General features: G+C 44.8%; 1 protein-coding gene across 1 annotated transcript in view; it reads left to right on the forward strand.

The window, feature by feature from the left end:
• The first annotated feature begins 1935 nt into the window (after positions 1-1935).
• THBS4 (thrombospondin 4) overlaps positions 1936-12825 on the forward strand; it is a 38938-nt gene continuing 28048 nt past the window's right edge. Inside the window, exons 1-4 of the mRNA XM_083818817.1 lie at positions 1936-2175; positions 6678-6875; positions 11173-11420; positions 12463-12568. Of these exons, the coding sequence (XP_083674943.1) occupies positions 2088-2175; positions 6678-6875; positions 11173-11420; positions 12463-12568 (640 nt within the window). The 5' untranslated portion in view covers positions 1936-2087. The remainder of the gene's footprint in view (positions 2176-6677; positions 6876-11172; positions 11421-12462; positions 12569-12825) is intronic.

Raw genomic sequence — 12825 nt, forward strand, 5'->3', positions numbered from 1 at the left:
GTTTACGTGTCAGGTGTTTAAACCTGTGTTTTCAAAGAACGCTTTTTGGTGACTAAGGGTTTGTCCTTCATGCTCACAGAATGTAGAGCAATATCAATGCTGCTCTAGCTCCAGGTATTAGCCTCTCCAAAAATTCTGTGCTGTCTCCATCCTCTTGCTCAGGGAAGAGTTCTGGACTGAAACTTCCTTCTAGGAAGCTTGTGGCACATTAAGTCCTCACTTTTTCCTTTTCCTTTTTTTTTTTTTTTTTTTTTGTTCCATGTTCTTACCTCCTGCCCTACTCCTCCCTGTCTTTCTTCCTGTTCTGTAGCGCTCTGCACCCACTGCTCTGTTTTTCTCACTCTGCTGTGCTGCTCTCTGCCAGCCTGCTGGTACCACCAAATCATCCTCTCACTTCCACCACATGGGCGGGGATGGTGGGAGTGAAACCGAGGCACTTCTTATTGCATGGAGACATACACGTAAGAGTAGTGGGGTGAGGACGTGGGAGCACATTGTGCTGGGACACACTGAATATGTGGGGAGGCACTCTCCAGCCTTGCAACAGGCAGAGAAAGAAACAGGCAACTGAAGGAGTGGGTCAACGCTTACACGGATAGGCTAAGGAGTACAGTGTGTTCAGTGGTATAGGATATATGCCACAAGTGAGGGCCACTAAAGGGTAGGTGGAATATAGGCCAGCTGAAGGTGTTTGAAAATCCCACTGCACCTGCATTGGAGAGGAGCCCACGCCTGTGCCCTGTGCAGCCATGCAGGCAGACCCTTCCCTGCGCGGCGTGCTGTGTCTTGCCTTGCACACAATGAGCCCCCTGAGGGCTGTTCTCTTCAGTGCTTGTTAGCTGTACGTGCCACCTGACGTGGCTGAACACTAATCAACACTACTTTGCTCTTTAACATAAAATTTTCCTCCCGTTGTTGCTCTTGTTTTTGTGATGTAAATAGCATCAGACAGCTCCTGCTATTCCAACTGTGCGCTGGGCAGCAAGCTGGCAGGGGAACAGCCATGGCTTCGTGGGTTTCTTCTGATGTGGCAGAGGTTTGTCTGCGGGGCTGGGGGGGCACACAGGGACACATAGGATGAGGAGGGGAGCACAAGCAGGTTGGGAAGTTCACTGCGTGCTGTTAGTTCACTGCGTGCTCCCGACTGGCAGAAGAACCTGGCAGCCACCTGGTCCCTCAGGACACCTCTTGCTTTGCTGGCAGAAAATGTAGAGGTGGGACAGCTTGCCTGCCGGGTGGTTTCATGTGGACATTGAACAAACCGCTCAGCCCCAAAGGGGCTGGCTTGCCTGTTCCCTTGCTTCTTTAAGTGTCAGCAACGCAGAGGCTGGAATTTTGTGGAGGAGAAACAATGGAGTAATGACATCCTGGGGGAGCACATGCAATACTGAAAATCCATGTAGTTGAAAGCAAAAACTATCTTTGTGTTTTGTTTTTTAAACTTAGTTTGGTCATGTCATCAGATCCGGATGTCTGTTAACACAAGGAATGTTTTTAAGTAACCTCAAGCGCATCGGTTTGAGCCCTCCCAATATTCCTGAGCTCCCTAAATGGAATGGATGAGGCCAGGCTGTATGCTCTTCATTGCGACTTCAAGGCTCTTCCAGAAACCCCGTTCGCCCCGCTCTGCCACCTGCACAACCCCTTCAGTTACAAAAATCGGATGAGTTGAGTTCACATCAAGACCAAGCCCCCACACCGGAGCCACCTGCGCCCATCTTCACTTCAGACGCGCTCCAACTTGAGGGCTCCTCAAAGGCCGCGCTCCAGCAGGGACCCCCACAGGATCTGGAGCCGTACCCAGCCCCTCGCCCCCCGGCACACACCCAGCCGGCTGCCATCCCCGGCTGGGGCCCCGCGGGCGGACCCTTCCCCACCTCGCACCCCGGCCCCCTCCGCCCCACAGCGGCCCGGCCCTGCCCCCGCCCGCCCCCTCGGTGCGGGGCAGCCCGGCCAATAGGCCCGCCGCCGCCCCTCCCCGTTAAACAGCGGTCCCGGCGCGGAGCGGCACACCGTCCTACCCTACCCTACCCTACCCTCCTTTCCCTTCCCTTCCCCTCCTTTGCCCGGCCCGGCCCGCGGCCGCCATGGGGTGCGATCGCGGCGCCGCCCTGCTGCTCCTGCCGCTCGCCCTGCAGCTGTGCCCGGGCCGCGCCGCGCCGCCCGCCCCCCGAGGTAAGCGCTCCGTGCTCCCTGCCTTAATAACTCCTTTATTCGTTTAGCCTCCCCTCGCTCGCAGGCGGCTCTGGGTTTGAGCCTCCCGGCTGCTGGCTCGGGGAGGGGAACGCGGAAAGCGCCCGCCAAGCCTCCCCCTGCCCCTTCGCCCCGCAGGGGTCGCGGTGGGCAGGGGGGATCAGGTGTCGCCCTCCCTGCTCCATCAGCCGGCGCCTGCCCCCTCGAAAATCCGCAGAAATCGTGGATCTGGTGGTGTAGGGGTGCGGGCAGCCTCCTTGAGCATCCGAAGAGCGCTTTGCGGCTGCGAGATGCAGACTTTCAAGTGAGGGGTGAACTGCTAGGCTATGGAAATGCGTCGAAAAACTCCAGTTTGTAGAGTACGTCTTACGCAGGAAAAAAATACCGTCTAAATCCAGCCGTGCTTTGTACAGCTGTGTGATGTACGTAGTAGGTCAGCACCTGCTTTGTTTTAGAGCGTGCATCAAGCAAGTTGCCGGCATTGTAATCAGTTATCCCTTGGCTCGGCAGGTGAAGCAGATCTACAAGAGAGGTTAATTTGGCTGAAAGCCTGCATTAAAATCACTCTTGATTAGAAGTATTTCAGACAATTAGTCATCATTGTTTAAAAAACAGTTCAACAAAATTAAGGGTTTTTTTCAACAAAATGATTTTTTTTTTCCAACAAAATGAAGAAATCCAGTTTGGCAGGGCAGCAGACAGTGAAAGAGCCCGCTCTCAGCCTGTGAAATCTGTAAGCTTGTCAGTCTGAAATCATTGTAGCGGGGTCGGGGTTTCACTCAAGGTGACTAATGGGTCACTAATTATTTTGAAAAGTGCTGAGCAGTGGTGGAGCGTTACTTACATATGTACAGTTATCATGGTTAGTTGTGACCGGAGAAGAACCCTGGAGGGTTTCTGAAAGCTGGTGAAGCATAGCAGCAGTATGAAGGGAAATAAGGGTCTTTTATTTTGTGCTCTCTGCTCTCCTGTGTTGCTAACTTATTTTTTCCATGTCCCTTCCTGACATGTATTTTAGCTCATATCTTCAGAGCTAATCTTGATGTTTTTGGTCACATCTCCAAAGATTGGTTTGCAGCAGTGTCCATGTGTAGCTGATCTCTTATTACCGTTTTCATAGGAGGATGAAATGGTCCCTTCAAACAAAAAGAGAAAGAAAGGGGGGAAAGCAGGGGGAGAAGATTTTTGGGCTGTGCTATGAGTGGTCTCAGTTCAACCTGGTGGGTACACACATTGGCACTTGTGCTCTCAGGCATGCCCAAGCCCTTGCTCTCACTGCATCAATTGAAACCAGATGCTTGTGCCCTCCAGCTTTGGCAATCCTATCTTACCAGTTTGTTTTCAAGTCTGCCTTTCCAAACAGAGAAATGAAAAGATGAGATTCTTCTTAAAAATGAAATCTGAAATCCTTGCAGATCTTGTTCCTTCCAAACAAGCAATTGTCTCTGTAAGGTTTAAGAACTGTCTATCTGCCAGCTCTTCTTAGGGTGGAGAATGAGGTTTTCTTAACCCCACTGTTCTTCTGCTAGCCATTTCTGCTAGCACACGTGTAACTTAAAGCAAAGGATAGATTCTCACACCTCTACATGCTATTAGTGAAGATACCCCAAGAGAGGGTTCAGTAACATGCTGCCAAAGGATCCAGATCAGGCAGCATGCTCTATGGAATGCAACTATCAAGCAAACTAATTTGAGCATTCATTTAAATATACAAATTTAAAGGAATCAATTACATTTTTTGTAAGGTTAGGCAGAAGTTTGCTGGTGTCTAATCATTACTTTTGTAATACTCCCGTGTTTTGTATGAAATCAAACAACAGAAGTAGAAGGACTGAACAAAATGTGATAGCTAACTTTTTTCCTGTCAGGCTTAAGTGCTGTATTCCAGTGCTCCATTTGAGGACACAGCTGTATAGTAATGGTTATTGCCTGCAAAATAGTGTTGTACAGAGTAGTGAGTTGCATTTCAGTCTTTTGTTTGAGGAACTGTTTTGCTTTCTGTGGACCAAATGTGCTGAAATACCTAGCCTTTCGCCACTGCTGTCTGGATTGCTGGTTTCACTGGGAGCCATGATTGTCCTGGGGTGCTGTAAATCTGACCTGAATGAAAGGGAGAGAATTTGTCCAATTCATCTTAGGTATGTTTCTTAGTTGTTTAACAACAATACACAATGGCATGCAGGCCAAGGGCCCGATCCCTTTTGCGTAGGGCGATTTGGGTGAGGAAATTGAGTGCACCCACACTAAGTTTGCAGATGACACCACGCTGGGGGGAAGTGTTGATCTGCTGGAGGGTGGGAATGCCCTGCAGAGGGACCTGGACAGGTTGGGTCAATGGGCAGAGGCCAGTGGGATGAGGTTCAACATGGCTAAGTGCTGGGTCCTGCACTTTGGCCACAACAACCCCATGCAGTGCTACAGGCTTGGGGCAGAGTGGCTGGAAAGCTGTGCAGAGGAAAGGGATCTGGGGGTGCTGATTGATGCTCGCCTGAACATAAGCAAGCTGTGTGCCCAGGTGGCCAGGAAGGCCAACGGCATCATGGCTTGTATCAGGAATAGTGTAGCCAGCAGGACCAGGGAGGTGATCGTCCCCTTTACTCAGCTCTGGTGAGGCTGCCCCTCTATTACTGTGTTCAGCTTTGGGCCCCTCACTACAAGAAGGACATCAAGGCCCTGGAGCGTGTCCAGAGAAGGGCTACGAAGCTGGTGAAGGGCCTGGAACACAAGTCCTATGGGGAGCGGCTGAGGGAACTGGGGTTGTTTAGTCTGGAGAAGAGGAGGCTCAGGGGAGACCTTACTGCTCTCTACAGCTACCTGAAAGGAAGGTGTGGGGAGCTGGGGGTCGGCCTCTTCTCACAGATACCTAGTGATAGGACTAGAGGGAATGGCCTCAAGTTGTGTCAGGGGAGGTTTAGGTTGGAAATAAGGAGACATTTCTTCTCAGAAAGAGCAGTCAGGCATTGGGACGGGTTGCGCAGGGAGGTGGTGAAGTCACCGTCCCTGGGGGTGTTTAAGGAATGGTTGGACGTGGTGCTTAGGGACATGGTTTAGTGGGTGACATTGGTCGTAGGGGGATGGTTGGACCAGATGATCTTGGAGGTCTTTTCCAACCTTAATGATTCCATGATTCTACGAAAACTCTCAGTAGAGTTGTAGGATCCTTGGACTCAGTATGGGTATTGACTTGAGCTATGATCTGTATTTATGCTTTTATGAGATGAAGGGAAAAACATCTTCACTTCATTTTTTGGAAATGACATCAGTGTCCAAATGAATGGATGCTTCAGAAAGAGCAATGGAAGCAGCACAAAGATGGGCTCTAATTTAAGGGAGTAAAGCTTACCGTATGGCTGTGGGTAGCACCATGTGCCCATATCATTGTCCTCTGAGCACTCTTGAGTGCCCTTCAGCTCATGGTGTATGGAAACATTGGGTTAGTAGGATGGCCTCAGCTTCATAGGTGATGGTCTGTCTCTGGGGGAAAAAGATGGCCCAGCTCTGATAGGCCTGTTGGAGTGGCAGTGGTATGCAACTGCTAAATATGCCTGTATATTTAAATAGTGCTTGTGTATAGTCATTTATCAGTCTTCATTGGAACGGTATAATGTATATACTGCTCTGATGGCAGCAGACTGTAATAGTTTACCAAGAAGCCTCACTAAATAGTTTGAGTTTGGAGACATCATGGATTCACTAACACTGAGGAATAACCCAGCTTGTTGTTTCAGGGCCATGAGGGGGATAGCTGGCATACTTATCAGTATAATACTTAGACTCTTTGCTGATGTATTGTGCAAAAATTAAAAAGAAAAATTGGAAACAGCCTTCACTGTGCCTTCAGGGTTATTTTTTTGTCAGGCCTGTCTTTCTTTGTTATCTGTGCCAGAAGGCAAAGATGAGTCTTATTTATATATTATATCTTCTCAGAAGTCAGTGAAGTGAGAAGGAGGCTATGAATATCTTATTACTTACCTTACTTAGCATTTTAATTGCTGCCCTGCAAATGTCATCAAAATATTTCTTAGGATAAGCACACTGGAAATCTGTCTGAAAATTTTGATGCTGAATTCTGAATGTAATGAAAATATTCATTTGAATTTATGAAAGCAGAAATAGTTTGAAAAGCTTTCTGTTGAGGTGCATCGCAAAAGACATGAATCTTGGAGACCTACCTGGAAGTATTTGAGAACATCAATTTGAAAACTATTTCTGTTTTTTGAAATTATCAATAATTCCTTTACAAAAAAAGTCACAGAAAGGTAGTTGGTTGCAACAAAATCTATGTAATATTTTCATATTATTCACTTATGTTTTCATATTCCTTATTTTAGGAGGGACATTTTGTGTAATTTTAGAATATCTATATGGAAATAGAGAAGACTGTGCAATCTTCTACAGGGTGGTGTGGGGATTAACAACCTTCAGGTGGAGTTCTTCTCTGCTCATTATTGTATTTAAGCTGCTCTTGAAACTTTATTTTTCAGTTATTGATCTTCTTTCCAACAAGAGAGTGGTAACAAACTTCCTGCAACAAGCACTTGGTGATCCTACGCTGAATGAAGTGTTCTTGCTCTCAAGATTCAAACTGCAGCCAAAGAGCACAGCCACCATATTTGGCCTGTATTCATCAACTGGAAACAGCAAGTATTTTGAGTTTATGGTCATGGGACGGATGAATAAAGGTGAGTTGTTTGGAGTAAGTAGGGGAAAACTAGTATGGGATCTGTGGTTATTGGTGTGTCACAGAGGGATGTTGAAAATAGTGTGACGGACCTTTGTGCTCGAGTCATTTCTGTTGAGGGTTGTGTCCACTTAGCCCCTCCTCACAAGGCAAAAGTGTTGGCAACGTCCACTCTCCCCTTCTGCTGCCTCCCTCTCACTGGATGCTGCTTTCTCCTGGGCAGGGAAAGCTGACCTGACAGCCAGCTGGTATCTCTGCTCTACCATACAGCTTGCTTTGAGTAATGCTGAGAAAGTGGGGGTGGATACAAAGTATTGGAGAAAGGAGTCAATTTTTTTCCTTCTTTTCTTCCCCCTTGGGACAAGCACTGGTTCTTATTACTTAGGAATGTGAGGGACAAACGCACATGCTGCCTCATGCATATGAAAGGCCAGCTCTTGTTCCATTGACCCTGGAGGTTAGCTGTGACTACGCAAGACAAACATTCCTAGCACTTACAGGATCTTTTGGGTGAATTAAAGTGTATGTTCTTAATTTATTGAAATTGGTTCATTAGGAGGCAGAGTAGAAACTTCAGTAAATTTTTAGAAATGGATAGTTTTCGTTAATCTCTAGACCGTATCTAGGATATATTGCAATATTAAGGTTCAGTGAAAAATGATCAGATGATGTAAATTATTGTTGCTCCATTGACTTTACCACTGCTATGATAACTTGCTGCTGTCATTATTGTAGTCAGGCAGCTGACTGAGCCTATATATGAGAAACTACTGAAAAATTTCAGTTTAGATATAGGAAAATTATTCTATATGCTGAAGAAAAGCACAACTTTTATTTAGGAAATGCAGGGAAATGAGTTGGATAAAACAATAGCAGTTATATCAGGTTTACCAAAGTCCTTCTGAGGTCAGAGAATAAGAACTTTTCTGCTATGCTTGTACTGAGGGCAGGTGAGATATGGTCACTCAGTCATATCAGTAACTGTAGTGCAGTTCCTAAAACTGTTTACTTAATTGCTAAATAAGTAATATATCACACATACTTTCTCTCTATTCCTCACTTGTGCATGCACAAAATGATGCCTGTAAATGTTATATAGGAATGCATACGTATATACACATGTGTATGTAAATAATTTTAAGCTCATCACAAGTTTCAACTTGCAACAATGCCTGTGTGACTGATAGTTACTGATATGCTATAATTAACAGACTTAGGAAGCTTCATGGTGGAAAGTTGCATGGTTTCTTTTGGTTTCGTCCTCAGTATATTAGTGTTGTATTTGAGAAGTGTCTGTGACAGGATTGTAGCGTACAGATGGACAATGTGAAGAAGCTTCTACTGTCAGTGACTAGTGCCACTTTTACTCTGAGTAGCTGTGGGGCTCTTGTAACCTACCTGTTGTAAAGGACTGGTTGAACATAGGGAGGCTTTTCACAGCAAGTCTGTTCTACGGAGGTCTCTTTGCCTCCTTGTTATTTTAGTGCACCTTGTTTAAGACGTATGGCACTGTGCGAATAGTAGGCAGTGTTTCACAGTGTTTTCACGTGTGATTTCTCTGGAAGTGTCAAGTGTCCCATATGGCTACTTCATACAGTAAGTTAAACCGCATCCAGAAGATCATCACGTGAGCTGAAAGTATGGAGCGTGGGGGCTGTTTGTGATCCTCTCAAGGGTGGAGATCATCACTTCAGTGGTGAGCCAATGTTGGCATCTTAGCAAAACGTAAGGTTTAAATATCTGGGCTTTTGGAAGGGTGCATACAGCCGTTCCTCTACATGATATTTCTGCTTATGCACCCAAGTCTTATCTAAGTAGCCCAAAGCCAGCCTCAGTTACCTTTTAAAATGCTACATATGAAAACTGCATTCCCCATGTTTTGCTGATGTTCTGTTTTTGTTATGGTAAACATGATAGTAAATATGTTCATAATACCAAAATGCCTTTTAAAGCACAAACTTTATATGAGATTTTTTTTTCCCTTTAATTTTTTAAGTCCGTACTGAGGTCTTGCCGGGCCCAGCATTAGCTTACCTATGTGATGTAATAACTTTTGCCATGGTTTCTATCACCATTCTGTAGTCTTATTGATGCAAGATAGGTTGAGTTAAGATGTTCTAGGTGTATCTGAATTGCTCGGCCACTCCTTAACTTGTTTTGATTAGACCAATGTACTTCTTGGAGGCAAATTGCAAATGAAGTCCGTGGGTTTCTTATCCTTTTTGAACAATTCCTTTCTGGAAAAAACAGTGGTAAATGCATAAAACTAATATAACTTAACAACGCTATGAAGTGATTCCTACTTACTGTCAGGATTAGTAGTTTCATTGGAAGTCTGTTTCTTAAATAGAGCAGGTGAGCCACTTACCCTCAGGAATGTCAGTGTAAGAAATCTTAGCAGCAAAAAGTTAACGCAGGGGCTTGGACGGGTTAAGTCTTATGGAGGCAGTAGTCCAGCAAAAATCTCCCTTCAAAAGCCTACTCTAGTTTACCAGATGGGTATTTGGCTTTGGCTGAGGAAGGAATACTTGATTGTTCATCCAAGCCAGACTGCTGCTTGTCTTGAAACTGTTCTGGCAGGGTCTGTTCAGAGCCCTGCCACCATCTCCTCCTCCTTTAACTTACTGCTGCACTTGGTCACTATGAGTGCCGGGCCCAGATCCAAGGACCTTGCTTTTATACGACCCAGTGTGCATAATATTTACATAAGTAAAATGCCTGCAACATACTCTGTCTTGCCAGATCTTTGAGTTGGCCAATAAGTGCTAACTTTCAGCAAGTTACTGGTGACCTCATGCACCTTTGCGGAAATCTCAGCGCTGGCAGCATTTTGACATAGACGGCAGTGAAAACATTCCTGATATTGATTACAGCTGCTGAGGCTTTAGCAGTAGTGTAGAGTTGAAAGATGGAGACATACTCAGCCCTGTTTATGCTAGTATAAATCTGAATTATTTTAATCATTAGACCAAGCAATTAAAGATGGTCAGGCATCTTCTGAGTTATTGGGTACATGTCCCGTACTAGCTGAAATAGCACGATGTCAGAGGGTACATTAGTAGTTGGAAGTTGAGAAGAAAATTTGTTACATGAGTAGAAGTGGCATGAATTCAGTAAGTGTTAGACTAATGGCTTCTCTGAAGCTGGTAAGAGCTTTTTCCCTCTATCATATCCACAATTTTTAGTCGTCCTCGTTTCAGTGTAGGCATTTCTTGAAGATCAGAGTATGTGTGAGCTCTTGCTTGATGCAGTAGTGGCAGTGCTCTGTGAACTTCAGACAGATGTTGAAGAGAGCCGGCACTTAACTGCTTAGGTGCACGGTGTCTGTGCAGCTTGACTCCTCAGTGCACGGAACTGTTGCCGTGAGGAAATAAAGGACACACAGAGCTGGCGATCAGTGGGATCTTTAAACCAAGGTCTATTTAACACTGCAGAATTGTTATATGCTGTCTAGATGGTCTCAGCTCAGTGTTTCTGCAGATAGCTGTGTGCGTTCAGAGATCCAGGGAGAGATCTTTGTTGAGAGAAATAGCTAGCTGGTCTAAGAGATTTTAGCTTGCAGATCCTAGCTTACATATCCAATTTCATAAGGAAGGAGACATTTTTAAAATACTATGCCATATGTAAGAGTTTTTGTTTATCTGCTCTTGAGGTTTTGATGGTGCATTTTATTTCTATTATCTGTTGTGTGAAGTATCAAATAGATAATTCACAAAAGCCTTAAAGTAAGAGTGAGGGGGGGATCAGTCATCCTTAAGGGTGGGGTGTTTCTTTTCTGCATTGTATTTTGTTTTCATTTCTGATTTGTTAGAGTAAAATGCAGATTATCTCCTTGGAATCATGCTTCCTTCTGTTTCTTCAGTGATGCATTTGGATACACTGTCAGATGGCTTTGCTGAGTGCAATATGCATCACTGAAGATGATTTTCTAGTTGTACATTTCTGCTACCAAGTATTTCTAGGACTATCAGATCTGTACCTGCCAAAGTGCTGACTGCAGGCTGCTAGCTATAACTGCTACCTTTATCACTGTTTTTTAGCACCATGTGCCCTTTAAGGTGATGTGTTTCATTGTTTAAGCCAGTTAAAAAGGCTTGGGCAAAGCAGTGGAAAACATCCTACAGGCAGCAATTCCTTACAAATGGGGTGTCACACGAGTTCTGGTAACTCTGCTCTGAGAGTTCACATCCCATTTATTCTTGCCACGTCCAGAGCAGTTACAGATTTCCACAGAATCTTTCTTGATCAGACATGGATTATTTGCTGCCCTCTGATAGTCATTCTGTGTTTTGTACCAGTGGTACTTCGCTATCTGAAGAGTGATGGGAGGTTGAACTCAGTGATTTTTAGCAACATCCAACTGGCTGATGGGAAACCACATGCTATCATCTTGTGGCTGAGAGGTCTGCAGCAGGAATCAAGCACAATAGAGTTGTATCTGGACTGTCTGCAAGTAGGTGCCATTCAGGACCTACCAAAAGCATTTTCAACTCTGCCTGAGAGGTCAGCAGCAGTAGAGTTGCACATCTTCCAGAAGAAGCCACAGGTGAGCAGGAAAACTGGGAGCAGGGTGAGCACTTGGAGGGACCGTCAGAGATCTGCTGGATCACTGAATCCAGATCTCTGAAATAAATGTAAATAAAGTTCCCTGTTGAACAGCTGAAATCTTAGCTTCACTGAACCCAGTGGTAGTTTTACTATTCATTGTAAACACAGTTTCTGGCTTTTTTTTTTTTTTTTTAAATATAGCCTCCATCACTTCTGTTTAGGTGCTTCCTGGGGACCGAATTTTTGTAAGCTCTTAGCTGATACAATAAGGGCAGCTCTTCATGAGCTTCTTACAGCTGTTGAGCAAGGGTGAGTACCCTGTGGCTGATTATGTGGTTCTTCTCTTCATGATAAGCCACGTGGACTTTGAAGACAAAAGTGGCAACTTGTGTGCTGCGAGCTGAGTGTCAAAACTCCATCTGTTTCACTACAATAGCTTTTCTGCTTCTGTCTCCCAACCAGGGATTGGCATAGCCTCCTGTCAGTTCTATATCAGTAGTCCAAGGTAAACAGCATCTTCCTCCACAAGCATTTTCCATCACTGTTAATGCAAAATTTGCTTTAGGAGGTGCAAAGGCATTCTGCCCACAGGGTGCCCCCTAGCTCTGTTTCATTGCAGACTTGAAAATGGGGAATCACCAAGGAGCTTACGTACTTGATATGTACGTAAACCTGTTTGAGAGGGGGAAGAAAGACTGCTTTGGATTTAGTTCAACAACAACAAATTGTGTACCACAGATATAAAAATAAAATTAAAAAAAAAAAACTTCCCACTATGTGAGATTATATGAATTGTAACAGTGGGGGGAGGAAAAAAGTTTGAAATAAAAATCATAGCTATGTGAAATTCTGCAAGGCAAAAATTTGGGATTTTATTACAGTTGCAGTGGTGATGGGTGGTTCCTAAGGGAAGACATAGGAGCCCTACATGCTTAGGAAGTAGAGATCCTCTCTGAAAAATTAATCTGCTCTCTCTGATATTTTGCATTATTCCCATTGTTGTAACAGAATTGAGCTCTCACTTTTTGTTGTGACTCTAGGATACACTGGATGAGCTGAAGCTGGTAACCGGAGGAACACTTGCCCAAGTGGGGAACCTGCAGGACTGTTTTCTTCAGCAAATTGAACCTGCTTCTCAGTACAATGGTAAGGTCTGCAACCAGGAGTTAAAGTGGTTCATGGGGATACCAGTGCAAAGAAGTCATGCTGGTGAATATTAAAAATGTGGATAAACTCTATAGAGAAGTATGCTAATTATTTGACCAAAATATAGTCATGACAATAGTCCATGAATATTTTAGAAATGGCACAGTTTGGAGAGAAAACAAACACTGTGTCCAGTGATAAAGAACTGTTGACATAGTGGAGAAGGAGAGTCAGATGATTAGAAGAGGCTTTTTACT

Source organism: Anser anser (assembly GCF_964211835.1).
Source record: "Anser anser genome assembly, chromosome: Z".
Lineage (NCBI taxonomy): Eukaryota > Metazoa > Chordata > Aves > Anseriformes > Anatidae > Anser > Anser anser.